Source organism: Pleurodeles waltl, chromosome 3_1 (assembly GCF_031143425.1).
Source record: "Pleurodeles waltl isolate 20211129_DDA chromosome 3_1, aPleWal1.hap1.20221129, whole genome shotgun sequence".
Lineage (NCBI taxonomy): Eukaryota > Metazoa > Chordata > Amphibia > Caudata > Salamandridae > Pleurodeles > Pleurodeles waltl.
Genome location: NC_090440.1, coordinates 361,410,182 through 361,431,160, shown reverse-complemented (window position 1 = coordinate 361,431,160; position 20,979 = coordinate 361,410,182). Strand labels below are relative to the sequence as shown.

The following is a 20,979-nucleotide window of genomic DNA, read 5'->3' as shown; positions in this document are numbered from 1 at the left end:
GGCCTACCTTAGGGGTTTCTTACATGTAAGAAAAGGGAAGGCTTAGGCCTGGCAAGTGAGTACACTTGCCAAGTCAAATTGGCAGTTTAAAACTGCACACACAGACATTGCAGTGGCAGGTCTGAGACATGATTACAGGGCTACTAAAGTGGGTGGCACGACCAGTGCTGCAGGCCCACTAGTAGCATTTGATTTACAGGCCCTGGGCACCTCTAGTGCACTTTACTAGGGACTTACTAGTAAATCAAGTATGCCAATCATGAATTAAACCAATCAACAGTACAATTTACACAGAGAGCATATGCACTTTAGCACTGGTTAGCAGTGGTAAAGTGCTCAGAGTTCAAAAGCCAACAGCAACTGGTCAGAAAAAAATTGAAGGCAGGAGGCAAAAAGATTGGGTATGACCCTGCATACGGGAAAATTCCAACAGTTGCCAAGTCCATCTGCTTCCCAGGAAAGCTTGGTTTAAAACCCACTTTCTGAAAATAACAAATGATTAAGGAATTGTCCTGCATTATTGGACTTGAGTGTCAAAAATGCCTAGCATTTCTAGCTGTATCAGATCACATCCCACCTAAAAAAGCCTTGTGTTATTTGGTTCCTTCTCGGTTCATCAACTTTTCAAATGTGTAACAACAGTATTGGGGTAACAAAGTTTGATAGACTATCTCCATTCCTAAGGAACCCCTTCATGTGACAGCAAAATAGGGAAAAAAAATCACACGCTGCTTTGTTGGATATAACTGCTTTATAAAATTGGGTCTGTACAGAGGCAACAATGCTAAGGCAGTCCACAGTCGTACAAGGCTTATTAAAAAAGTAATCACATTCCGCAGTATCAGACTGGGCACAATAGGCTTTCGGACCGAGCTGCACCGTGCAGATGTGATAAAGAAAAGCAACCTGTTAACAAAGTTAAACTGGACCAATACACACTGCTAAAGAGGACAAAACACCTGCAAGTATGTCAGGAGGAAGGAGACCTCGATAACAGATATGTTACAATCCACGGATGAATAGGGCCAGTTGACAGAGAACAGAGAAGGACTCGTAAGGCTAATGGACACAAGTGAACACTGAAGAAACAAGAGGTAGATCTAATAGGAATGCAATGTCTTAAGAATAAGGAGTGGCACCCATAAAGAAATAATTTCTGAGTTGTGGCGTTCCTGGGAATTAAAAATGGGAATGTAGGAACTGTAAAAGCCAATGGAGAACTAGCTAAAAGATACAATGGGAGCGGAGAACGTATCACAAATGTTTGTTGTGGATTTACCTCCACCATTCAAAGGCAGTGAAAGAATAGAATAAGTAAGACTTTTGGAGAGAACAACTTGGAAACCTGAGGGAGTGGTCACACCACAGTGGGGTCGAGGAATGTGAGAGTGTGAAAAGTGTGTGTAAACTACAGATGTAAAACCAACAAGTGATGGACGGAATGCTGAACATTGTCAAACATTCACCCCCAGTCACAGATCTGGGTTTAATCCATCGTTTTTTGCTGCCCATGCCATTCCAGTTTGGACCCAGCCATATGCAAATCAGTCTTGACCCTGTTCCCCATGGGAACAGTCCAGCCCGAACTGCTAGGCCAGGTCTTCCCTGGACTGGAAACAAGCATCCTGGGACCGGTTTCGGGGTTTCACCCCTCATCAGCCAGGCTAGCTTGAATCCAGTGGCATGGGAAGCACGGGACCCACGTCTGGGCATACCCTTCCCACTTAGGGCGACAAATGCAAAACCAACAAGTGATGGACGGAATGCTGAACATTGTCAAACATTCACCCCCAGTCACAGATCTGGGTTTAATCCATCGTTTTTTTGCTGCCCATGCCATTCCAGTTTGGACCCAGCCATATGCAAATCAGTCTTGACCCTGTTCCCCATGGGAACAGTCCAGCCCGAACTGCTAGGCCAGGTCTTCCCTGGACTGGAAACAAGCATCCTGGGACCGGTTTCAGGGTTTCACCCCTCATCAGCCAGGCTAGCTTGAATCCAGTGGCATGGGAAGCACGGGACCCACGTCTGGGCATACCCTTCCCACTTAGGGCGACAAATGCAAAACCAACAAGTGATGGACGGAATGCTGAACATTGTCAAACATTCACCCCCAGTCACAGATCTGGGTTTAATCCATCGTTTTTTTGCTGCCCATGCCATTCCAGTTTGGACCCAGCCATATGCAAATCAGTCTTGACCCTGTTCCCCATGGGAACAGTCCAGCCCGAACTGCTAGGCCAGGTCTTCCCTGGACTGGAAACAAGCATCCTGGGACCGGTTTCGGGGTTTCACCCCTCATCAGCCAGGCTAGCTTGAATCCAGTGGCATGGGAAGCACGGGACCCACGTCTGGGCATACCCTTCCCACTTAGGGCGACAAATGCAAAACCAACAAGTGATGGACGGAATGCTGAACATTGTCAAACATTCACCCCCAGTCACAGATCTGGGTTTAAACTACAGATGTGACTGTATTATTCGTTGATAGGTAGTGCTATATAATGAATAAAACCAATCTTAAACACAAAAAAGCATAGCTTTAAACTACTTGCTTAGCTCACGTGTTGAGACAGGTAGATGGAACCACATTGGCTGTTAAAAATGATCGAGGTCATTTAATGAACACTCAGAAAGCCATTAATAAGGTAATTCTTGAATATTACTGACAATTACTAAAAATGAAAAATTTAGTGTCAGGAGTTCAACAGAACACTGAAGTCAACTTGACCTGCCGTTGGGCACAGGAAAAAGATAACGGAAGGGCCATTAACCAAACAGGAAATTGGAAAAGCAAAAAAGGACAGCTGAGTAGGAAGGGTAGGGGCAAAGCAACACAGATGGTGAGAAGGAATGGTGGAGGGAAAGCAACTTAATGGCAGGAAGGGAGGGTGCAGACAAATCAACACAGATGGCAGGAAGGGAGGGTGGCAGTAAAGCAAAACAACACGGGGAGGGGAAAGCAAAAATGCAGGCGAGCACAAGCACTGTTATGGACGGCGCATTGGCTGTCTCAGGCGAGATCTAAAATATTACAATACTAGTGCACATAAGTACAGAACACAGTCTTTCTGCAACTGCTATTTAGAACTGCTGCTGAAGAAAATAAGAAACTTACATATACAGAGGTTTCTTATTTTTCATTACCTTTTCATCTGGAGGTGGTATATAAATTATTCTATCCAATCTCCCAGGCCGCATCAAGGCGTCATCCAGGATATCCGGTCTGTTTGTGGCAGCCACAATGAGTACACCTCTGTTACAAATCTCTTGAAGCTCCAGCTAAACATTTTTTTTTTAAAAAAAGGTAAAATTTAAAATAATATGTCAGATGCTGCTGGATAATTTTCTTGTTACTATAAGATACCTTTAGGAACAACTTCAAGCCTTCGGGGTAGATTTAAGTTTAAATTGTTCAATTTTTAACAAACCAGAGCTGAAACCGTTTTAAATGATGCGCTCATGAAATGTAATTGCCACAAGACAGGAAGTTAAATAATGATAGGTTGCGAGTCACGCTGAGGACATCTGACGCTCAATGTTTAAGCATAGAAGGGAAAGCATCCCGGTACTGGACAACTTCCCTGGGCCATTATCTCACAGCGTGGCCTAGTGACTGGTGCACCGCAACACACACAATATATGAGTAGTTTAATTATGTGCACTTATTTCAGCTAATACGCATTGGGTTTTATATTCCTACATTGCTCAAGGGGTCACAGTCCTCGTATTGTCCTGGGGAGGCCTGAAGTGAATTGGACGAAAAGCATCGACTTTCCGTAAACTAATTAAGGAGGTGTTGTGATATCAGCAATACCAGCCTAATCACATTGGATGTGCAGCACAGGGGCATTAGGCATCTGGTTTATTGGACTACCTTTAGACAGATTGGGGGCTCGGGGGGAGCAGAGGGCTTGCCCGGTCTCCCCCCGGGCTTTTCGGGCCGGAGTGGTACAGGCCACTGATGAGTTGGGGATTGGTAGTCTGTGCAGGAAGGGGCGGGTTGTTGGTGTGAGGATAAAAGACAGGGGCAGGGTGTGGGCGGCCTCTTTGGCCGCCGTCACACCCAGTAGGCGTGTTTGTCTTCGTGCTGTGGAGATTATAGGCTTGTTGGTAGGCGTTTTTTGCTTGTTGGAAGGCGTTTTAGGGTGGAGCTATTATTAATATTGAATTGTCACTAGAGTGGGGGAGTGTTTCTTATTGTGGTTTATTGGGATCGAGAACTGAGTAAAGTTGTGCAGGCCCTGAAGGTGTTGAGGGCAGGGAAGATTTGATTAGAGAGGGCATTCTGGAAGAAGCATGGGTGGGTTTAAAAAGACCTAAGAGGTTGTCAGCTGAAGGAGTTAGCACTGCGGTAGCAGCTTGTTTCTCGCCGCAAGTAAAGCTTAAGAAATTTAAAACTAAAAGCGCGGAGGGTCGGAGAGTTACGCGCTCAGCTTTTGGGCCCCAGGAGGTGTTGGGGGGGCCGGGTTCGAGATCGGAAGAAGTGGTTCCTCGTAGACGAGGAATGGGCCATTTTCTCCGGCGTTCGGGAGTCTCCCTGGCGAGGAGGGTGTCGGCGGGAGGGAGGGGGGCGGGCCGCGTGGGCGCGGTGACACAGGGAGAGAGGCAGGGGGCGCGGCTCTGCAGCGAGCGCATGACGAGAAATCTGCGTGGTCGGAGGGCGGGAAAACAAGCCCAATTGCCGCGCAACAACGCGATTGAACGCGAGGCGGCCATTTTAGAGGAGAGATCCTTAGGGGGCGTAGTCAAAATGGCGGCGCCTACGGAAAAGGGCAATTCGGGGGCAATGTTATCGGTTAAAAGGGTTTTGGCAGAAGGACAGAAGGCGGAGGAGGGCAGGGAAAGGGAAGAAGACGTCATTGTGATATCTGACGAGGAGCCAGAGGGACAGGAAAGTTTTCGTTTGGGGGAAAGTGTTATGGATGAGCAGGAGGTGAATTTTTTGAAGAGAGATGCTGGGGCAGATGGTTTGAAGGAGTCCAGTTTGGTGAGGTGTTCAAGCGTAAGGAGTTTTGAAGGAAATTTTGGAGCACGGAATGTTGTGCATGTAGGTGACCAGGTGGATTTGGTGGATCAGGAAGGTGTATTGGTAACAGGTTTGGTTTATGGTCAGGTAGGTAGGGGTGTGAATAGGGAGACGGGTAAGGTTTTGCTGGATAGGTGAAATCCAGCTTTGCAAGAGGTTAGCGCTGGGTGTGACACTCCTCGGTTTCCGGGCAGACCGGGGAGTTTGGCGGTGCATCAGGATGCTAGGCGGCATGCTGGTGGGCAGAGTTTGCCGGTTAAGGCCAGGGCGCTTTTGGTACACCGGAAAGAAGGGAGGGTAAAATTCCGGAGCGGTTTACCCGACGACGAGGGAAGCAGGTGTACGTTGTTCGCTGGGTCACAGTGCGGGCTCAATTTTGGATGACGAGCAGCCTTCCACCAGCTGGGGCGCTGGTGCAGGTTTCGACATGCAAGAAGAGACTCTGCTTGATTATGAAGAGGACGAGGAAGAACAAAATGTAAGGGTAGCGGTACCGGCGTAGCAGTCAGCGGTTCCAGAGGTGGTCCAGGGCGATCGCTCTGGAACTCGTCGCAAGGTTACAGCTGGGAATTTACCTAGAGGTGAGATTGGGTTGGGGATGGGTCGAAATGTTTGCGGCTATGGGAGGGAAGTATGTGGTTCGGGTGGGGTTGACGCTTCTGTGCAGGTGGATTGCAGTACTGATAATGGGGCAGGTAAGTCGGTAGTCACGGGGGAGGTGCGGAAAGAGGATGAGTCAAAAGTCTTGCAGGAGGCGGTTAAGGAAAGGGGTGTAATAAGTGCGGATTCTTCGGGGAAAGGTAAGAAATTGCCTTACATGGGAGTGGCGATGCCTTTGGGGGCGCATCTCACTCAGAATTTAAAAGATAAAATTTGGAAAGGTGAATTTGTGGATGTGTTTAAACTATTGCATAGAGAGGTGCAAGCAAAAGAAGGGTCAAAGGAAGAGGAATGGGAGCTGGCTCGGAGGCCTAAGGTGCCTACAAATATTGAAAAAAGCTTTTTTGATATATGCAAGTGTCTATTGTGAGAAGTACGTGGATTCGTGTGTTGCTTTGTTTAAATATATGGTGGTGCGGCGGGGGCCCAAATGGATTATGGGGGTTTTGGGTGGTTTAGATATGACGAGGAATTTCGTGCAAGAAAGGCGATGGATCCCTCCAAGGTTTGGGGGGAAATAGATAATGAGTTGTGGATGCAGTGGTTAAGGACAGCCAGGTATGCTCCTACTACGCACACTGCAAGTGGCTTGCCGGTGCAATATAAGCCCTTTCAGGGGCGTCCCACCCAATTTCGGGTGGGTTTTGGGCAGCGAGGGCAGTTTCAAGGGAATGGGTCTTGCTGGGCGTTTAACAGCAGTTTCTGCAATAGGCAGCCCTGTAGATTTCGGCATGACTGCTCCCATTGTGGAGGCAGGCACCCAGCGTTTCAGTGTCTTGGAGGCATGCACTGGGGATGGCAAGGACAGCAAAGTAGAGGTGGTGACAGGGGCAGAGGCCAAAGTCAGCATGTTGTTGGAAAAGGGCCCTACGCCTATTAAGTTTGAGATTATTTCAGATTGGCTACGTTGGTATCCTCGAAGGGACGAAGCAAAGGTTTTGTGGAGTGGTTTTGTTGAAGGTTTCCGTTTATGCTATCAAGGTCCTAGAGTGCGAAGGTGGGCCAATAATTTGAAATCGGCGAGGGCATATCCGGAGGTGGTTCAGGAAAAATTGGACAAGGAATTGGAATTGGGAAGGATTTTGGGCCCATTTTTGGAGTGGCCTTTGGCCAACTTGACTATTTCGCCCCTAGGAGTGGTTCCAAAGAAACAGACAGGTGAATTTAGGCTGATACATCATCTGTCCTGGCCAGCGGGGTGTTCGGTCAATGATTTTATCGCTTTTGAGGATTCTGTTGTGCATTATGCATCAGTGGATGAAGCTGTTGCCTTGGTGAGGATGTGTGGGCATGGGGCAGAGATGGCAAAAGCGGACGTAAAATCAGCGTTTCGGTTATTGCCTTTCACCCGGAGGATTTTTCTTTGTTGGGGATTCAGTTCGGGGGTGCGATTTATGTGGATCGCATGCTTCCAATGGGTTGTTCGGTTTCTTGTTCCTTGTTTGAAATGTTCAGTACGTTTTTGCAGTGGTGTTTTCAGTACAAGAGAGGGGACAGGTTGGCGACACATTACTTAGATGATTTTTTCTTTGTGGGGGCGGCAGGGACAGGTTCATGTGGCAGGACTTTGTTGGATTTTTGAGGATTTGATGTCTGAATTTGGGGTTCCACTGGCAAAGGAGAAGACGGAGGGACCTCTGACATGTATTAGCTTTCTTGGCATTGAGTTGGTTTCTTTGAGAATGGAGGTGAGGTTACCTCAGGACAAAGTGAGGCAGTTGATTTTGCTTTTGGAAGACACGGTGAAAAGACATAAGCTGGAGTTGCGGCGAGCTCAAGAATTATTAGGACATTTGTATTTCGCCTGTAAGGTGGTCAGAGTGGGCAGAGCCTTTTGTAGGAGACTTGGTTTTGCAATAAGGGGTGCGACGTTACCGCATCATCACATTCGGATTAAGGCTCAGGTGAGGGAGGATTTGAGAATGTGTATTTGTTTTTTGCAGGAATTTAATGGAGTTCCCATGTTGGTTGATGATTCGGATTGGTTTTGGCAGGTTGAGTTGTTTTCGGATGCATCTGGTGCCCACGGTTTTGGGCTGTTTTGGGATGGTCATTGGATGGCGGAGGCTTGGCCAGCCAGATGGAAAGAAGCGAGGCATAGCATTGCCTTTTTGGAATTTTTTCCTTTAGTTGTGGCTCTGGTAGTATGGGGTTCTCATTTGGCCAATCGGAATGTGGTGTTTAATGTGGACAATCAGACTGTGGTAGCCTTGGTGAATTCACAAAAGGCGAAGGATGTTACAGTGTTGAAATTGCTGCGTATTTTCTTGTTGCATTGCTTAAAATCCAATGTTAGGTTCAAGGCTAAGTACATCCCTGGAATCAATAATGATACTGCTGATGCCCTATCTCGTTTTCAGTGGCAGAGGTTCAGTGGTCTAGCACCGGGAGCAGATATGGAGAAGACGCTGGTTCCGGGGGAGTTGTGGGTTTTAGGAGATTAAGAATGTTGGAGCTGGTACAGCGGTCTATAGCCCCGTCTACAAGGAAGAGTTATGGTCAGGCATGGTTGGATTTCTTGGAAGTGGGAGCTGTGGAATTGGTTGGGGGGGATGACGTCGTCATTAGGAGACGGGATATGGCGGTTCGGTTCATTATGCATCTGATTGTTAAAGGTTTATCTGCTGTTACAATTGCAGGTAAGTTGGCGGGAATATCATTTTACGGTAAGTATTTTTGGGGTTATGATCCAGTGGAAGGGGAAATTTGCAGGCGGATCTTAGCGGATTGGGCCAGGTCAGGAGGTGCAAGGTGGGATAGAAGAAGGCCAATCACGTCCCAGTTATTGCGGGACATTTTACGGGCACTGGGAGTTGTCTGCTTTTCAGAATGGGAGGTGGGTTTGTTATCTTTATGCATGGCTTGGCTCTTTCATGGAGCGTTTCGTATTTCAGAGTTGTTAGGTTTAAAAGGGAGGGATGGTTTATTACGTTCTAATGTACAGGTAAGTGGAGGAGAGGTTGTTGTGTGGTTGGGAAAAACAAAAGGGGATCAGTTGGGCAGGGGTCAGGAGGTTGTTTTACGGCGTACAGGCTCTCAAGATTGTCCAGTTAGGTCGTGGTTCATATTTGCAGGTAAGTTGCCAGAGTCTGCAAAGTTTGTATTTTTACATCAAGATGGTTCTTCATTATCGGCATCTCAGGTTTTGGCGGTTTTGAAAATGTGCTTGAGGCGGTTGGGTTTGGATCCAGGATTATACGGGACTCATTCGTTTAGGATCGGCGCGGCAACAGAAGCCAGGAGAATGGGGAGGAGTGATCAATTGATCCAAAACTTGGGTAGGTGGAGGTCACAGTGTTTTAAACGTTATATTAGAGCAGATAAATGATCATAGGTGATCTTTCATTGGTAAAGGGTTTCTTTTCAAAATTGTTCTTTTGCTTCTTTTAACTATCTGCTCTTTTCCTCCTGTTCTAGCTGTCAGTTTCGGGTGCTTTTCTTTGGGGTGGGTTATAGCGGGGGGGTGTGACATACTTTAACATCTTTTTTGCTTCATAGGTTGTGTTGGGGGTCCAGATGGAGCATGTACGGTGTGGATCGTCGGGCACTCATTCATTCGCTGGGCGGAGAAGCAGGCTGCGACGAGGCATTTTGGTCGACAATTGGGTTTGGATGGTGTGAGGGTTAAAGTTAGTTGGGTGGGTAGGAGTGGGATGAGGTGGGGAGAGCTTTTATATGTTCTTTCACAAAGGATTCGGCAAGGTGTTTGCCCGGATTTATTGGTCATTCATCTTGGCGAAAATGATTTGGTTCCCCTTTCGGGTATAGGTTTACGGAAGGCAATGAAGTTAGAATTACTACGCATTCAGGAGAAGTGGTCAGGGACACACATTGTCTGGACGGGACTGGTACCTCATTCCTTTCAAGGCATAGAGAAGCAACGAAAGAAGGTGAATAGGGAAATGAGGTCTTTTTGTCGAGTTCAAGGTTTTTTCTGTGTTGAGGCATGACAATATTAGCGGTTCAGATGTAGGTTTTTTCCGTCAGGATGGGGTTCATTTATCCTTTTTGGGTAATGAGATTTATTTGTTTGAGTTACGAATGATGATTGCGGACCTGTTGGGGGTTAAGCTATGGGATAGATAGAAGGGGTCGGGTGGGGCAGGAAAACGCCTACCGGGTTTTCCTGTGTGGCGGGGGGTTTATGGTCAAGAAGCATTTCGGGTGGGGAAAGGGATCGATATAAAAATCAGTGGACAGGGAATTTACACAAGGCAAGGGGAATTTTAGAAGGGATGGGCAAGGGGTAGGTCAGGTCAAGGTGGTAGGCATAAGGGGTAGGTTGAATGGGTTCTTTAGAGGGAGGGGGAGGGGATAGGACGAAGTTATGTATTAGTGAGGTTATGTAGTTTTGTAAGGCTTTATGCCAAGGTGTTTATATATTGCCAGACCTGTTCTATTAAAGCGGCCTTTTACCCCTTAACAACGAGTTTGTGGTTTGTTCACTCTTCGGGCCCGATGGGGGCTCGGGGGGAGCAGAGGGCTTGCCCGGTCTCCCCCCGGGCTTTTCGGGCCGGAGTGGTACAGGCCACTGATGAGTTGGGGATTGGTAGTCTGTGCAGGAAGGGGCGGGTTGTTGGTGTGAGGATAAAAGACAGGGGCAGGGTGTGGGCGGCCTCTTTGGCCGCCGTCACACCCAGTAGGCGTGTTTGTCTTCGTGCCCGCCCGCCCTCCCTTGCATTGATTCTTTGTTTTCGTACCCCTTTTTTGTTTGCTGTTTTGTGGCTGGAGGTGATTTGCATTTAGTGAGGCGTTGTAGGTTGGGCATTAATAAGTTTTAGCTTTGACAGGACAGGTCTGGGTTTGTTTTTGGTTAATGGTTCATTAGATGTGTTTGTATGTTAAAGGGGGAGTTGGGGTGGGTTTTATTATTTTTGCTGCTGGTAGTCAGGTCTGGCTGCGGGGGGTTTATGGTCAAGAAGCATTTCGGGTGGGGAAAGGGATCGATATAAAAATCAGTGGACAGGGAATTTACACAAGGCAAGGGGAATTTTAGAAGGGATGGGTAAGGGGTAGGTCAGGTCAAGGTGGTAGGCATAAGGGGTAGGTTGAATGGGTTCTTTAGAGGGAGGGGGAGGGGATAGGACGAAGTTATGTATTAGTGAGGTTATGTAGTTTTGTAAGGCTTTATGCCAAGGTGTTTATATATTGCCAGACCTGTTCTATTAAAGCGGCCTTTTACCCCTTAACAACGAGTTTGTGGTTTGTTCACTCTTCGGGCCCGATCAAACATAAAGAAAACAACTAGGCCGTCTGTTGATTACACAAGTTCATAAGAGGAGTTTGTATTTTGTTTTTATATTATATTGCATATACAATCACAAAAAAAGTTTTGTTTCATCTTAAACATAAGTTAAAAAAACGAACTCTACATTCTAGAAGTGGGTTGAGGTAACTGAAGTAAGTGACATATGTGGTTGAGAGAATAACCGACATCCAATAAAAACTGAGGTATCATTGTCGACTGAATATATTTTTCCATCTATCCCTCATAAGTCATTTTTATTTTTTCTGTTTTGATTGGAAAGTTCCTTCAGTTGAAGTTCAACTATGTAATGACCATTCAGCAGCACAGTAATTAGCATTTACGTGCAAGGAAACCTCTTTCTTAAATTAGGCTGATTATAGACCTGTTTGGCTAAGGAAGAGCTAGTCATGTGTTACTGAACGTGCCTCCTTCCTAAGGGCCTATTCACGAAGTTAAAGTACATTTCGTTCTAAAAAAAATGAATTGCAGAACATTTCTGAGGACAAATAATAATTTCTTCGTATTATCCTTTGGTTTTGCATAGTGTTAAAGTGTCAGAAGGTAGCTATTTCAAGTGAATGCAATATAAAAAATAGTTTTTTCCAAAGAAAAGAAGTGATACGACTAGGCAGAACCAGGCACATGTTCATGCTTCCCAAATGCCTCAACCACCATTATTATTACCCTGCTTCACCGCCCAGTTGTTGTATTGTGCTTATTCTCAGTGGGTTCATCGGCTTCCCATCCTCCCCTGGTGTGCCTGTGTTCACGAACCATCACACGCTGTTCTTGGAATTGGAAATGACAGTGGAGCATTGGGGAAGTTGCGAGCTTTCTCAGGGAAGTGTTCAGGCGTGTGGTTAATTAAACGTCGTGCTCATTCCTTACATGTGGAAAGGGGTACATTGTGCACCTTTTGATTAAAGGGTATGGCTTTCTCTAAGTTTGATGAAGTGTTGGAAACCCTTCATCTGTTCCAATTTTTCTGTCAAGACGGACTTGAACTCTTGCAGAATTTCACTAGGATTTGTGTCAGCAACAGTAAACACATAAGGAGTTTTGCATGGGCTTACCTCAATACGCAGATTCTGCTGTCCAGCCCAGCCCAGAATACTGACACCATGGTTGACAACGTGTACTTTGGCCTTGTACTATTTTTAAAACTCAAACTGGCACAAAGACACCTTCAAGATGGATTTTGCGACTGCTATAAGCACAGAGTGAAACCTTCCTTGGTTGCAATATTTCCATTTCTGGTAATATGTCATACTCCTCCTTCGAGATAATTGTGATGCATGATCAAGCATCAACTAAAACTTCAATGTTCTGCTGATTAACTTGTGCAATGCATCTCAGCAGGTATTCAGCATCACCATTATCCAGAATTGCAACCAATATTACAAGATCATCAAGATGCTCATCAATATTAGTGCTTTCACTGTCATCTTCTTGAATAGCAAAAACCATTTGTTTTAGGATGAAACCTTCCTTGACACACCTTCGCAAAGTGGCTCTTCTCGCCACATTTAGGACATTCTCTGTCCAATGCTGGCCGATCTCTATACAATGTTACATGACTGTTTGATTCACAACAGTAGCATTCTTTGTTTGCTAGACATTTGAGTATTTGCATATTGTCTTTCCTCTGGGCCTTAAAGTTGCTGTATTTTTTATGATTATTACCTGCACAAGATTAATGACACTAGATGTGCCTTCTTGTTACTTATGCATCTTAATGCCTATAGCAGAATGTTCTTAACTTTTGATGGTGCTAATAAACTTGTTAAAGTTGGGATTTTTGTGGCATAACAATCTTTCTTGTGCTTTCACACGAGTGCATGACCACTTGGTCACGTATCATTTCATTCGTGTTGTAAAAAGCACATGTGAAGGCCAGCATGTGTTATGTTGCAGCATATACTTCAACAGATTTACCCTGTGCCTAATACCTTACCCTGTAAGCATCTGTTTGTGGCACGTAGTGCTGTAGATTCACATGCTGTGCATACTCCTACCATCTAGGGTTAGGCCCGGATGTATGCAAGCTGTTATTCTTCAAAAAAGTATTTTAAGTCACAAGATGCTGTGTCTCCGCCTCTTGGTGCTAATGAGCATGGTCCTTGACTCCATTGTTAGACTGTTTTCCTGCACGGCGGGTGAGGATGGAATGTGAAGTAATGCCATATAGAGAGAGGTGCCCATGCATAAGAGGAATGAGAGATAGTAAAAGATACTGCAACAGCCAGATGTGTCCAGAGAGGAGGGTGAGTGCATGTGAATCTACAGCACTACATGCCACAGAGTAGGTAACATTTTCTGTTCAAGGAATGTGTGGCTGCAGATATACTTGCTATGCGCAGACTATAAAGAAGCCCTCCGAAAAAGCGGTGGCTAGCCTGTGGGTGTTGCAGAAGATTTAAAGAGTATACGAAGAACTGCCTGACCAACATTAACTTGTTGGCGAGCTAGGACATCCACACAGTAAAGTTTTGTAAAAGTGTGTGGTGTGGACCAGGAATCTGCTTTGCATTTATCAGCTACAGGGATGTTCCTAAGGAAGGCCACAGAGGCTCCTTTCTAGCAAGCAGAGTGTGCTCCAGGAGAAGTGGATAGAGCGTTCTTAGCTTTGGCACTGCATGTGGTCTGGACACATTTAACTATCCATCAGACAAAGCCTGACTTAGACTCAGCCTTCCTTTTGTGGGGTTCAGAGAAAGAAACAATAATTTTTTTCTATAAATGCAGTACATGAGGGCTCATTTTACATCCAAAGTATGGAAAGCCCGTTCTGCAACTGAATCAGGCTGTGGGAAAAAAATGGGAAGGTCAAAAGACTGATTAGTGTAGAAGTGAGACACTACCTTAGAGAGGAATTTGGAGTTAGTGTGGAGTACAAACCTATACCTATGGACCTGAAAGAAAGGTTCTTCAAGGGTTAAGGCCTGAAGCTCACTGGCACACCTGAGTGAGGTGATAGCAAGTAGAAATGCCACCTTTCAAGAGAAAAGCCGTGGTTCTGGTTGGCACCAAAGAGGATGTGGCTGGTGCAGAGAGTTGTCTGTGTGCCGGGAAGCCGGTGCCAAAGTGATTGGTCTCAAAAGCTTCTTCAGCACCGAGTCGGAGCTGGGCTAGGGCATCCAAAGTAGTTTGTTGGTGCTGACCATGGCCCAAAGGCAATGGTGGTTCGAAAGCCTGTCTCTCGTGGTCCACAGTGTCTGAGTGCTGTTTGGCTGAAGTCTGTTTTGGTTGAGGGTGGGTGTCGAGGGGGAGGGGGTGCTGTACTCATGGACTGCTGGGCTGACAGAAGGTCCTTGATCAATCAATCAATCTTTGTAAAGCGTGGCTACTCACCTGTGAGGGTCACAAGGCACTGGAGGGGAGGGGTCTCATCCGAAGAGACACATCTTGAGGTTCTTCCTGAAGATGGTGAGTGATGGGCCTTGTCTGCGGTGCAGGGGGAGGTTGTTTGAACTCTTTGCTGCAGTGTAGGTGAAGGATCGTCCTCCAGCAGTGGTTTTGTGGATGCGAGGGGTGGAGGCCAGGGCTATCTGGGCAGAGAGGAGGGATCTGGCAGGGTGTGGAAGGAGATGCGGTGGTTCAGGTAGGCTGGTCCTGAGCTGTGTATGGCCTTGTACATGTGGGTGAGAAGCTTCAAGGTGATTTGCTTATCGACCGGTAGCCAGTGGATTGTCCTCAGGTGTTGAGAGATGTGTTCTCGGCAAGGGAGGTCTAGAATGAGTGTGGCGGGGCTGGCGTTCTGGAAGTGTTGTAGTTTTTCAATATTTCTGGTTGAGGTACTGGCGTAGACGGCATTGCCATAGTCAAGCTTGTTAGTGACTAAGGCGTGGGTGACTGTCCTGCAACAGTCTGCTGGGTCCATCTGAAGATCTTCCGAACTTTGCAGAGTGTGTGCCAGCCAGAGGAGGCGACAGAGGAGGAGTCAAGGAACTTTCTTCAGAGGAAAAAAAAACCTTCATCCGCAGCTGAAGTTTGTGGGTGTTTCTCCCAAAGCCACCAAAAGAGGTTGGTGAATACGACAGTTGCAAAGAGTCTTCTTGGAGAAGTAGGAGTGGTAAACATCATAGGTGGCCTCGCCACTGATTGCAGGTCTGATGGAGATCGTCTGACAATATGTTCTGTGGCAGCAAGAAAAATATAAAAATGGCGCCCGTTCATTCACTGTCCAGGGATGGTGGAGAGTCACGAGTAAGTTCCAAAAGGCGGGGTTGAGGTCAAACCGGACCCTGCGCGAAATAATCAAATGCCGACCGAGACAGAAAGTAAGGTAGATGTGATCGAAGTACAATACTGATGGAGGGAATGGACCCTGTGATCCAAAAAGAGCACAGCAAGTGTCGACCCGGAGTATACGTCCGAACCCGGCGGCAGAAAAAAATAATCTAACAATGAGCCGATGAACATGCGCATTATCACCAAGAGGAGGAGTCACAGCAACTCATGACTCGAAAGACTTCTTCAAGGAAAAACAACTTGCACGCATATGGATCCAACACTAGATGGCAGGAGTATGCACAGCATGTGTATCTACAATCACAAAAGCCTCGACACAAGTTATGATGTTTTATTATATTGATGATGATGAGGGTTAGGTCAAACATTCTTCCATTCTTCTCTTTCAGGTTTTTCTATAGGTATCACATTATCAAATAAACCTGTGCGGGTGCCCAGTGCCTCGACAGTTATACAAAAGAGCCCTTTTATGTTCAGCACTGTATTCCATCCTGTCAATTGGTACAAGATTAATTTCAAAGCTCGGTATCCATTGCTTCCATCATTGTCTGGTTACAATTGGCAGATCCAAAAAGGTTGCTGTCATTGTTATTGCAGTAATTTCTCCAGCCATGGCAGGTGAAGTAATTAAATAATGCGATGGCTCTATTAGAGAATACATTTCACAACTGTGCAATATTGACAGTGAGTTTGCAGCACAATTACAGGATGGAATCCATGGCAAGGAGCAGTACAAGTATTAAGGAGATAATAAGCAAAACATGCCAAGCGTAGCTTTGCCACAAATCGGTTGCAAGGCGGGATGGAGAGACACTCGAACAACTGCAACAGGAGGACCTTCCTTACCAATTCTAGCCACAGGAAGCAGTCTAAGAAAGACAGAGGAGGCAGACCGCAAGGCAGAGGAGATGAGGTACACAGTCCGAGGTATACAGTCCGGCCAGGAAACCAAACGGGGAGTTCACTCCCAATGAAGGAGGTCCACAAGGCGTGACCATTTCTGCATCCAGTGCTGAAGGGAGCGGATGGAGGAGGGCCACAGAGCCAAATAATTGCATAGCCGCCCGGGAGTGAGGTCAGGATTCTCATTTACTCACCTGAAGGAAAGCAGCATCTCCAGAGAACAGAGAGCAGGGTCATTACAGTAACGAAGGGAAACCGATACAGTGAGTCAGTAAAGGGGCAACACGCAGTCAAATGAAACAGTGGCAAAGCCACAGGAAAAGGAATAAGCACTATTGACCTACTGATGAATGAGAGGAGCAGGGGGTCAGCAGGCACAACGCGGTTCCACGCTTGTCGCCCAAATATATCTGTAAATACCACAGGAGTTACAGGTAGGAGCATGACATTTTATTAACCACACTTAGAAACACTTCCCTCAGAACGTCCACTGCCCACCTCAATTCCCAAATGTAATTTCCCCCATTCCAAGAACACTGTGTTATGGTCCATGCACACAGACATATAAGGGGGCAGGGAGCCAACAAGGTAGATACAAATACAGACAGTAAGCACAATACAACCCTCATCGGTGTAACAGCATAATAATAATATTAAATCAATAGTACAGATGTTTGTTAGACATGGTGCTAACAAGCAGTACTAGATATTGTTGCCTGGGTAACTAAAAGTACATGGTTATATAGTTAGGGGCATAATTTAGTCAATAAGATTCCGGGCAGATGCGAATCCCACATTTTTCAACTACAAAAGCAGAGGCAGGGTGAATGGGTGAGATGACCAGGTTTTGGGATGGATTGTCCCCACAAAGAGCAGGATTAGTACTGATATGCATCAGATGGGCTTCTGGGGCTGATTTAGAGTTTGGTGGACAGGTAAGAGTGTCGGAGTATGCTGCCTTCCAAACTCAAGGTCTGCTTGCCCAATTCGTCAACAAGCGAACAGCAAGTTTTTGCCACTGAAGTCAAATTTAGTTTTATTCTGCCACTGTAAAAATTCCTCCCATGCCCTGACAGAGTAGGAGCTGTCAGAGATACATGACTTGACCGGCCACCCTAGCTAGAGTGGACAGTGGGTGGCTTTTATTTTATTTTTTAACTGGCCAGCACTGGCAGCGATATCCTGGCAGTGAGGAACAGTAAATCAACAGAAGAATGACTCCCACAACATGGGAGATGTTGTGGGGGGTCATTAGCTGCTTTTTATTTTTTCAAAAACAAAATCCGCTTTGAAAATTTGTTTTTGAAAAATAAAAAAACTGAAAAAGTTTGACAGCCACCCATAGTGTTTGATGGAATGGTCTGTCAAACGTTTGCTACATTGACAGGAACCGCCATGGATGCTGATGGATATCTTTAGATTTGGCAGGTTGAATAAATGTGGGGCTGCAAGACGTAAAATCCTCTGCAACCCTGTCTGCCTTTACTATAAATCAGGCCCTCTGCAGAGCGTGGCCAAGTGGGGGGAAAAAGATATGTTGGAATGCTTCACCGAAGTATTGTTAGTGGTTAGAACATTTGCAAGCATTCTTCCCATCTCATTGCGGGTGTTTGCCAGATGTAGAACTGGAAACTTGAGACTAATGCAGCTTTCCAAGTCTACTATTGACGACGTTTGCGACTTTCAAAAAGTGGTAATATATACAAATCTTTCTTATCCCCAAAAATTAACATGGTAGAGCCTCTTCGGGAAAACAAGAAAAAACACACAGACACAGTAGAACCGACTCATGCCTCCTAGACCCAACTACTATGCCATGAATGCATTCATTTGGGGATATCACACCCCCAAACACACACCCAGAAGCTACACTTCTGTGGATAGTAAACTAGAGCTGAACTTTTTCTGCTCAGAACTGTGCATAATCTGTACGTCATGGGGAGCAGTGGAGCAAACTCAGCTTTGTGTCCTTTCAAAGAGGACAAAAGGAGTCCCATGGCTCTGGTGACTAAGATCCTCTGCTATTTTAGTGCTAGGATTCCACAAAAACACACTAGTAAACACTATAAATAAAAACATTGTTTATACACCAATGAGCCCATTACATGTTGATCAGAGCGGTATCCTAAAGGATAGCATGATGCACAAGGAAAATGTCACTTAACCATCTGTTCATGGCATGTAGTGCTGTATATTCACATGCTTAACATAATCCCGCTTTCTACTGTTGGGCTCAGATGTGTGCAACTTGTGTTTCTTCTAAGAAAGTCTTTCAAGTCATGAGGTACTCCTCCTCTTGTTGGGAACGTGCATGATCATCGGCTCGATTGTTAGATTGTTTCCCACAAGATGGGTGCGAATGGGATGTGCAGCAGAGTGTAGTATAGTGAGATGTCCATGCTGGAAAAGTTGCTGAAAAAGTTGTGATAACACATAAGATTATTTGTCATCAGCATAGGTGTCCAGGAAGGAGGGTGGGTGCATGTGAATCTACATCACTAAATGCCACGAACAGATGTTTACAGGGTAAGTAACATTTTCTGTTCGAGGCATGTGTGGCTGTAGATAAACATGTTTAGCACAAACTATAAAGCAGTTTTCCTCCATAAGCGGTGGCTAACCTGTGGAGGTTAAAGTTCTTTGAAATAATGTATGTAGAACTGCTTGGCCCACATTGGTTTGTTGATGGGCCAGCCTGTCTACACAGTAATTTTTTGGAAATGTATGCAGTATTGACCATGTAGCTGCTTTACATACGTCATCCTTAGATTGATTACCTAGAAAGGCCACTGAAGCTCTTTTTTGTAAGTAGAGTGAACTCTAGGAGGGTTAGATAAGTTATCTTAGCTTTAGCATAGCATGTATGGATACATTCAACAATCCAACCTGCAATGCCCGATTTAGAAATGGCCCTTCCATTGTGTGGTTTTTGAAAAGGCAACAAAGAGTTGTTGTATTTTTCTAAATGATTTAGTTCTATCAGTATAATACATGAGGGCTTGTTTTATGTCTAATGTATCTAAAGCCTTTCCGCAACTGAGTCAGGTTGGGGAAAAAAGACTGCCAGTTCAATAGACGGATTAAGGTAGAATTGAGACACCACCTTTGGAAGAAAATTTGGATTGGTACACAGTACCACCCTATCTCTATGTAGCTGGAAGAAGGGTTCTTCTAAGGCTAATGTCTGAAGCTCACTAACAAGTCTGAGGAAAGTGATAGCAACTAGGAATTATACTTTCCAGGATAAAAACTTGAGGGGGCAAAAGTGGAGGGTTTCAAATGGAGGGCCCATTAATCTTGTTCATACAATACTGAGATTCCATGTGACAGCTGGTGGAACCCTAGGAGGAATGAATCTTAAAACCTCCCAGGAAGGCATTGATTAATGGGATCCTTAATAGGGAAGTGTCTTGTCTGTTTTGTAGATATATGGCAACCGCTGCTAGATGTAGCCTTATAGATGTAAAAGCTAAACCAGAGTGGTGTAAATGAAATAAGTATCAGACAATGCCTTGAACCTTGGCTCCAAAACATTCAATGTGTTTGGAAGGGCAATAGTGAACAAATTATTTCCACTTTGCAGCATAACAGGCACTAGTAGTGCGCCTGCATGCTCATTTAAGAATATCCATACTTGGTTGTGGTAGATTCAAATAACCAAACTTGAGGGCTTTAAGAGCCAGAATGCAATGCTGAATGACCTGCGGTCCAGGTGTCTGATTTCTCCATGACTCTATGTAAGAAGATCCTGCCTGTTCAAACGTACCTCCTGGGGAATCACTGAGAGTGCTTGGAGCTTGTTGAACCAAGGTTGCTGCGCCAATGTGTGAGCCTCTGGGATGAGGATGAGAAATTTCTGCCAAAGTCTGCAAACGCCAAACAGACGCAGTGGGAGAGATGGAAAAGCATAAGCAAATATCCCTGACCAACGCATCCATAGTGTGTTGCCCCTGGACTGTGGGAACCTGGAAGTAAAGTCTGGGCATTTGGCGTTTTCTATGGTGGCACAAAGGTCTACATCTGTTTGACCCCAATGCCAGAAGTGTGGGAAGAGGACTTACGGGTGTAGTTTCCCCTCCTGGACTTGGTGGCACCTCCTGAAGAGGAGATCTGCAAAATCGTTGTCCGCTCCCAGGAGGTACTCCGCTAACACGTGAATGTTTTACTTGAGGGTCCACCTCCAGATGTTCTGGGATAGATGAGAAAGCTGAGGGAACCTGGTGCCCCCCCTTGTTTTTGGAGATAATACATGGCAGTCATGTTGTCCATCTTGAGCAGGACTACCTTGCCAGTGAGGCGAGGAAGGAAGGCTTTGAGCGCTAGATGAACAGCTAGCAACTCCAGGTGATTAATATGGAGATTTCTCTGGCTGGGTGTCCAGCGTCCCTTCAATAGAGAATGCGCCCCCCCAATCCTGTGAGGGAGGCATCTGTTGCTATGGTTCCCTGCAGAATTGGGTCTAGGAAAGGCTGTCCTTTGAGGAGATTGTTGGTGTTCCACCACTGCAGAGAGTGACAAGCTTGATGGCCGACCAACACTAGATCTTCCCATTGACCCTCCACTTGAGTCCATTGGTGTGCTAAGCACTCTTGCAACAGACGCATGCTCAATCTGGCATGAGGTACTATGGCTATGCATGAAGCCATCACAACAAAGAGATGCATGACTGTCTTCACTGTTACTTGCTGATGAGTGTAACTGGGGAATCAGCCCCTGGAAGGATTGAATCTACGTGGCATTGGGGTAAGCTGCCCCCCGTTGTGATTCAAAGATGGCTCCCAAGTATGGTTGTATTTGAAGGGATTGGAGGTGGGATTTAACTGTGTTAATTGTAAAGCCTAGCTGATGAAGTAGATTCATGATGGCAGGAGTGTTTTGAAAGTACTTTT

General features: G+C 45.8%; 1 protein-coding gene across 3 annotated transcripts in view; it reads right to left on the bottom strand.

The window, feature by feature from the left end:
- The window catches only part of AFG2B (AFG2 AAA ATPase homolog B), a 201,594-nt gene that overhangs the window by 83,659 nt on the left and 96,956 nt on the right, over positions 1 to 20,979 (bottom strand). For 2 of the 3 annotated variants that reach the window (XM_069222523.1, XM_069222522.1), the window contains exon 8: positions 3,147 to 3,281. The exons of the other annotated variant lie outside the window; for it this stretch is intronic. In XM_069222523.1, the coding sequence (XP_069078624.1) occupies positions 3,147 to 3,281 (135 nt within the window). The remainder of the gene's footprint in view (positions 1 to 3,146; positions 3,282 to 20,979) is intronic. 3 annotated transcript variants of the gene reach the window in all.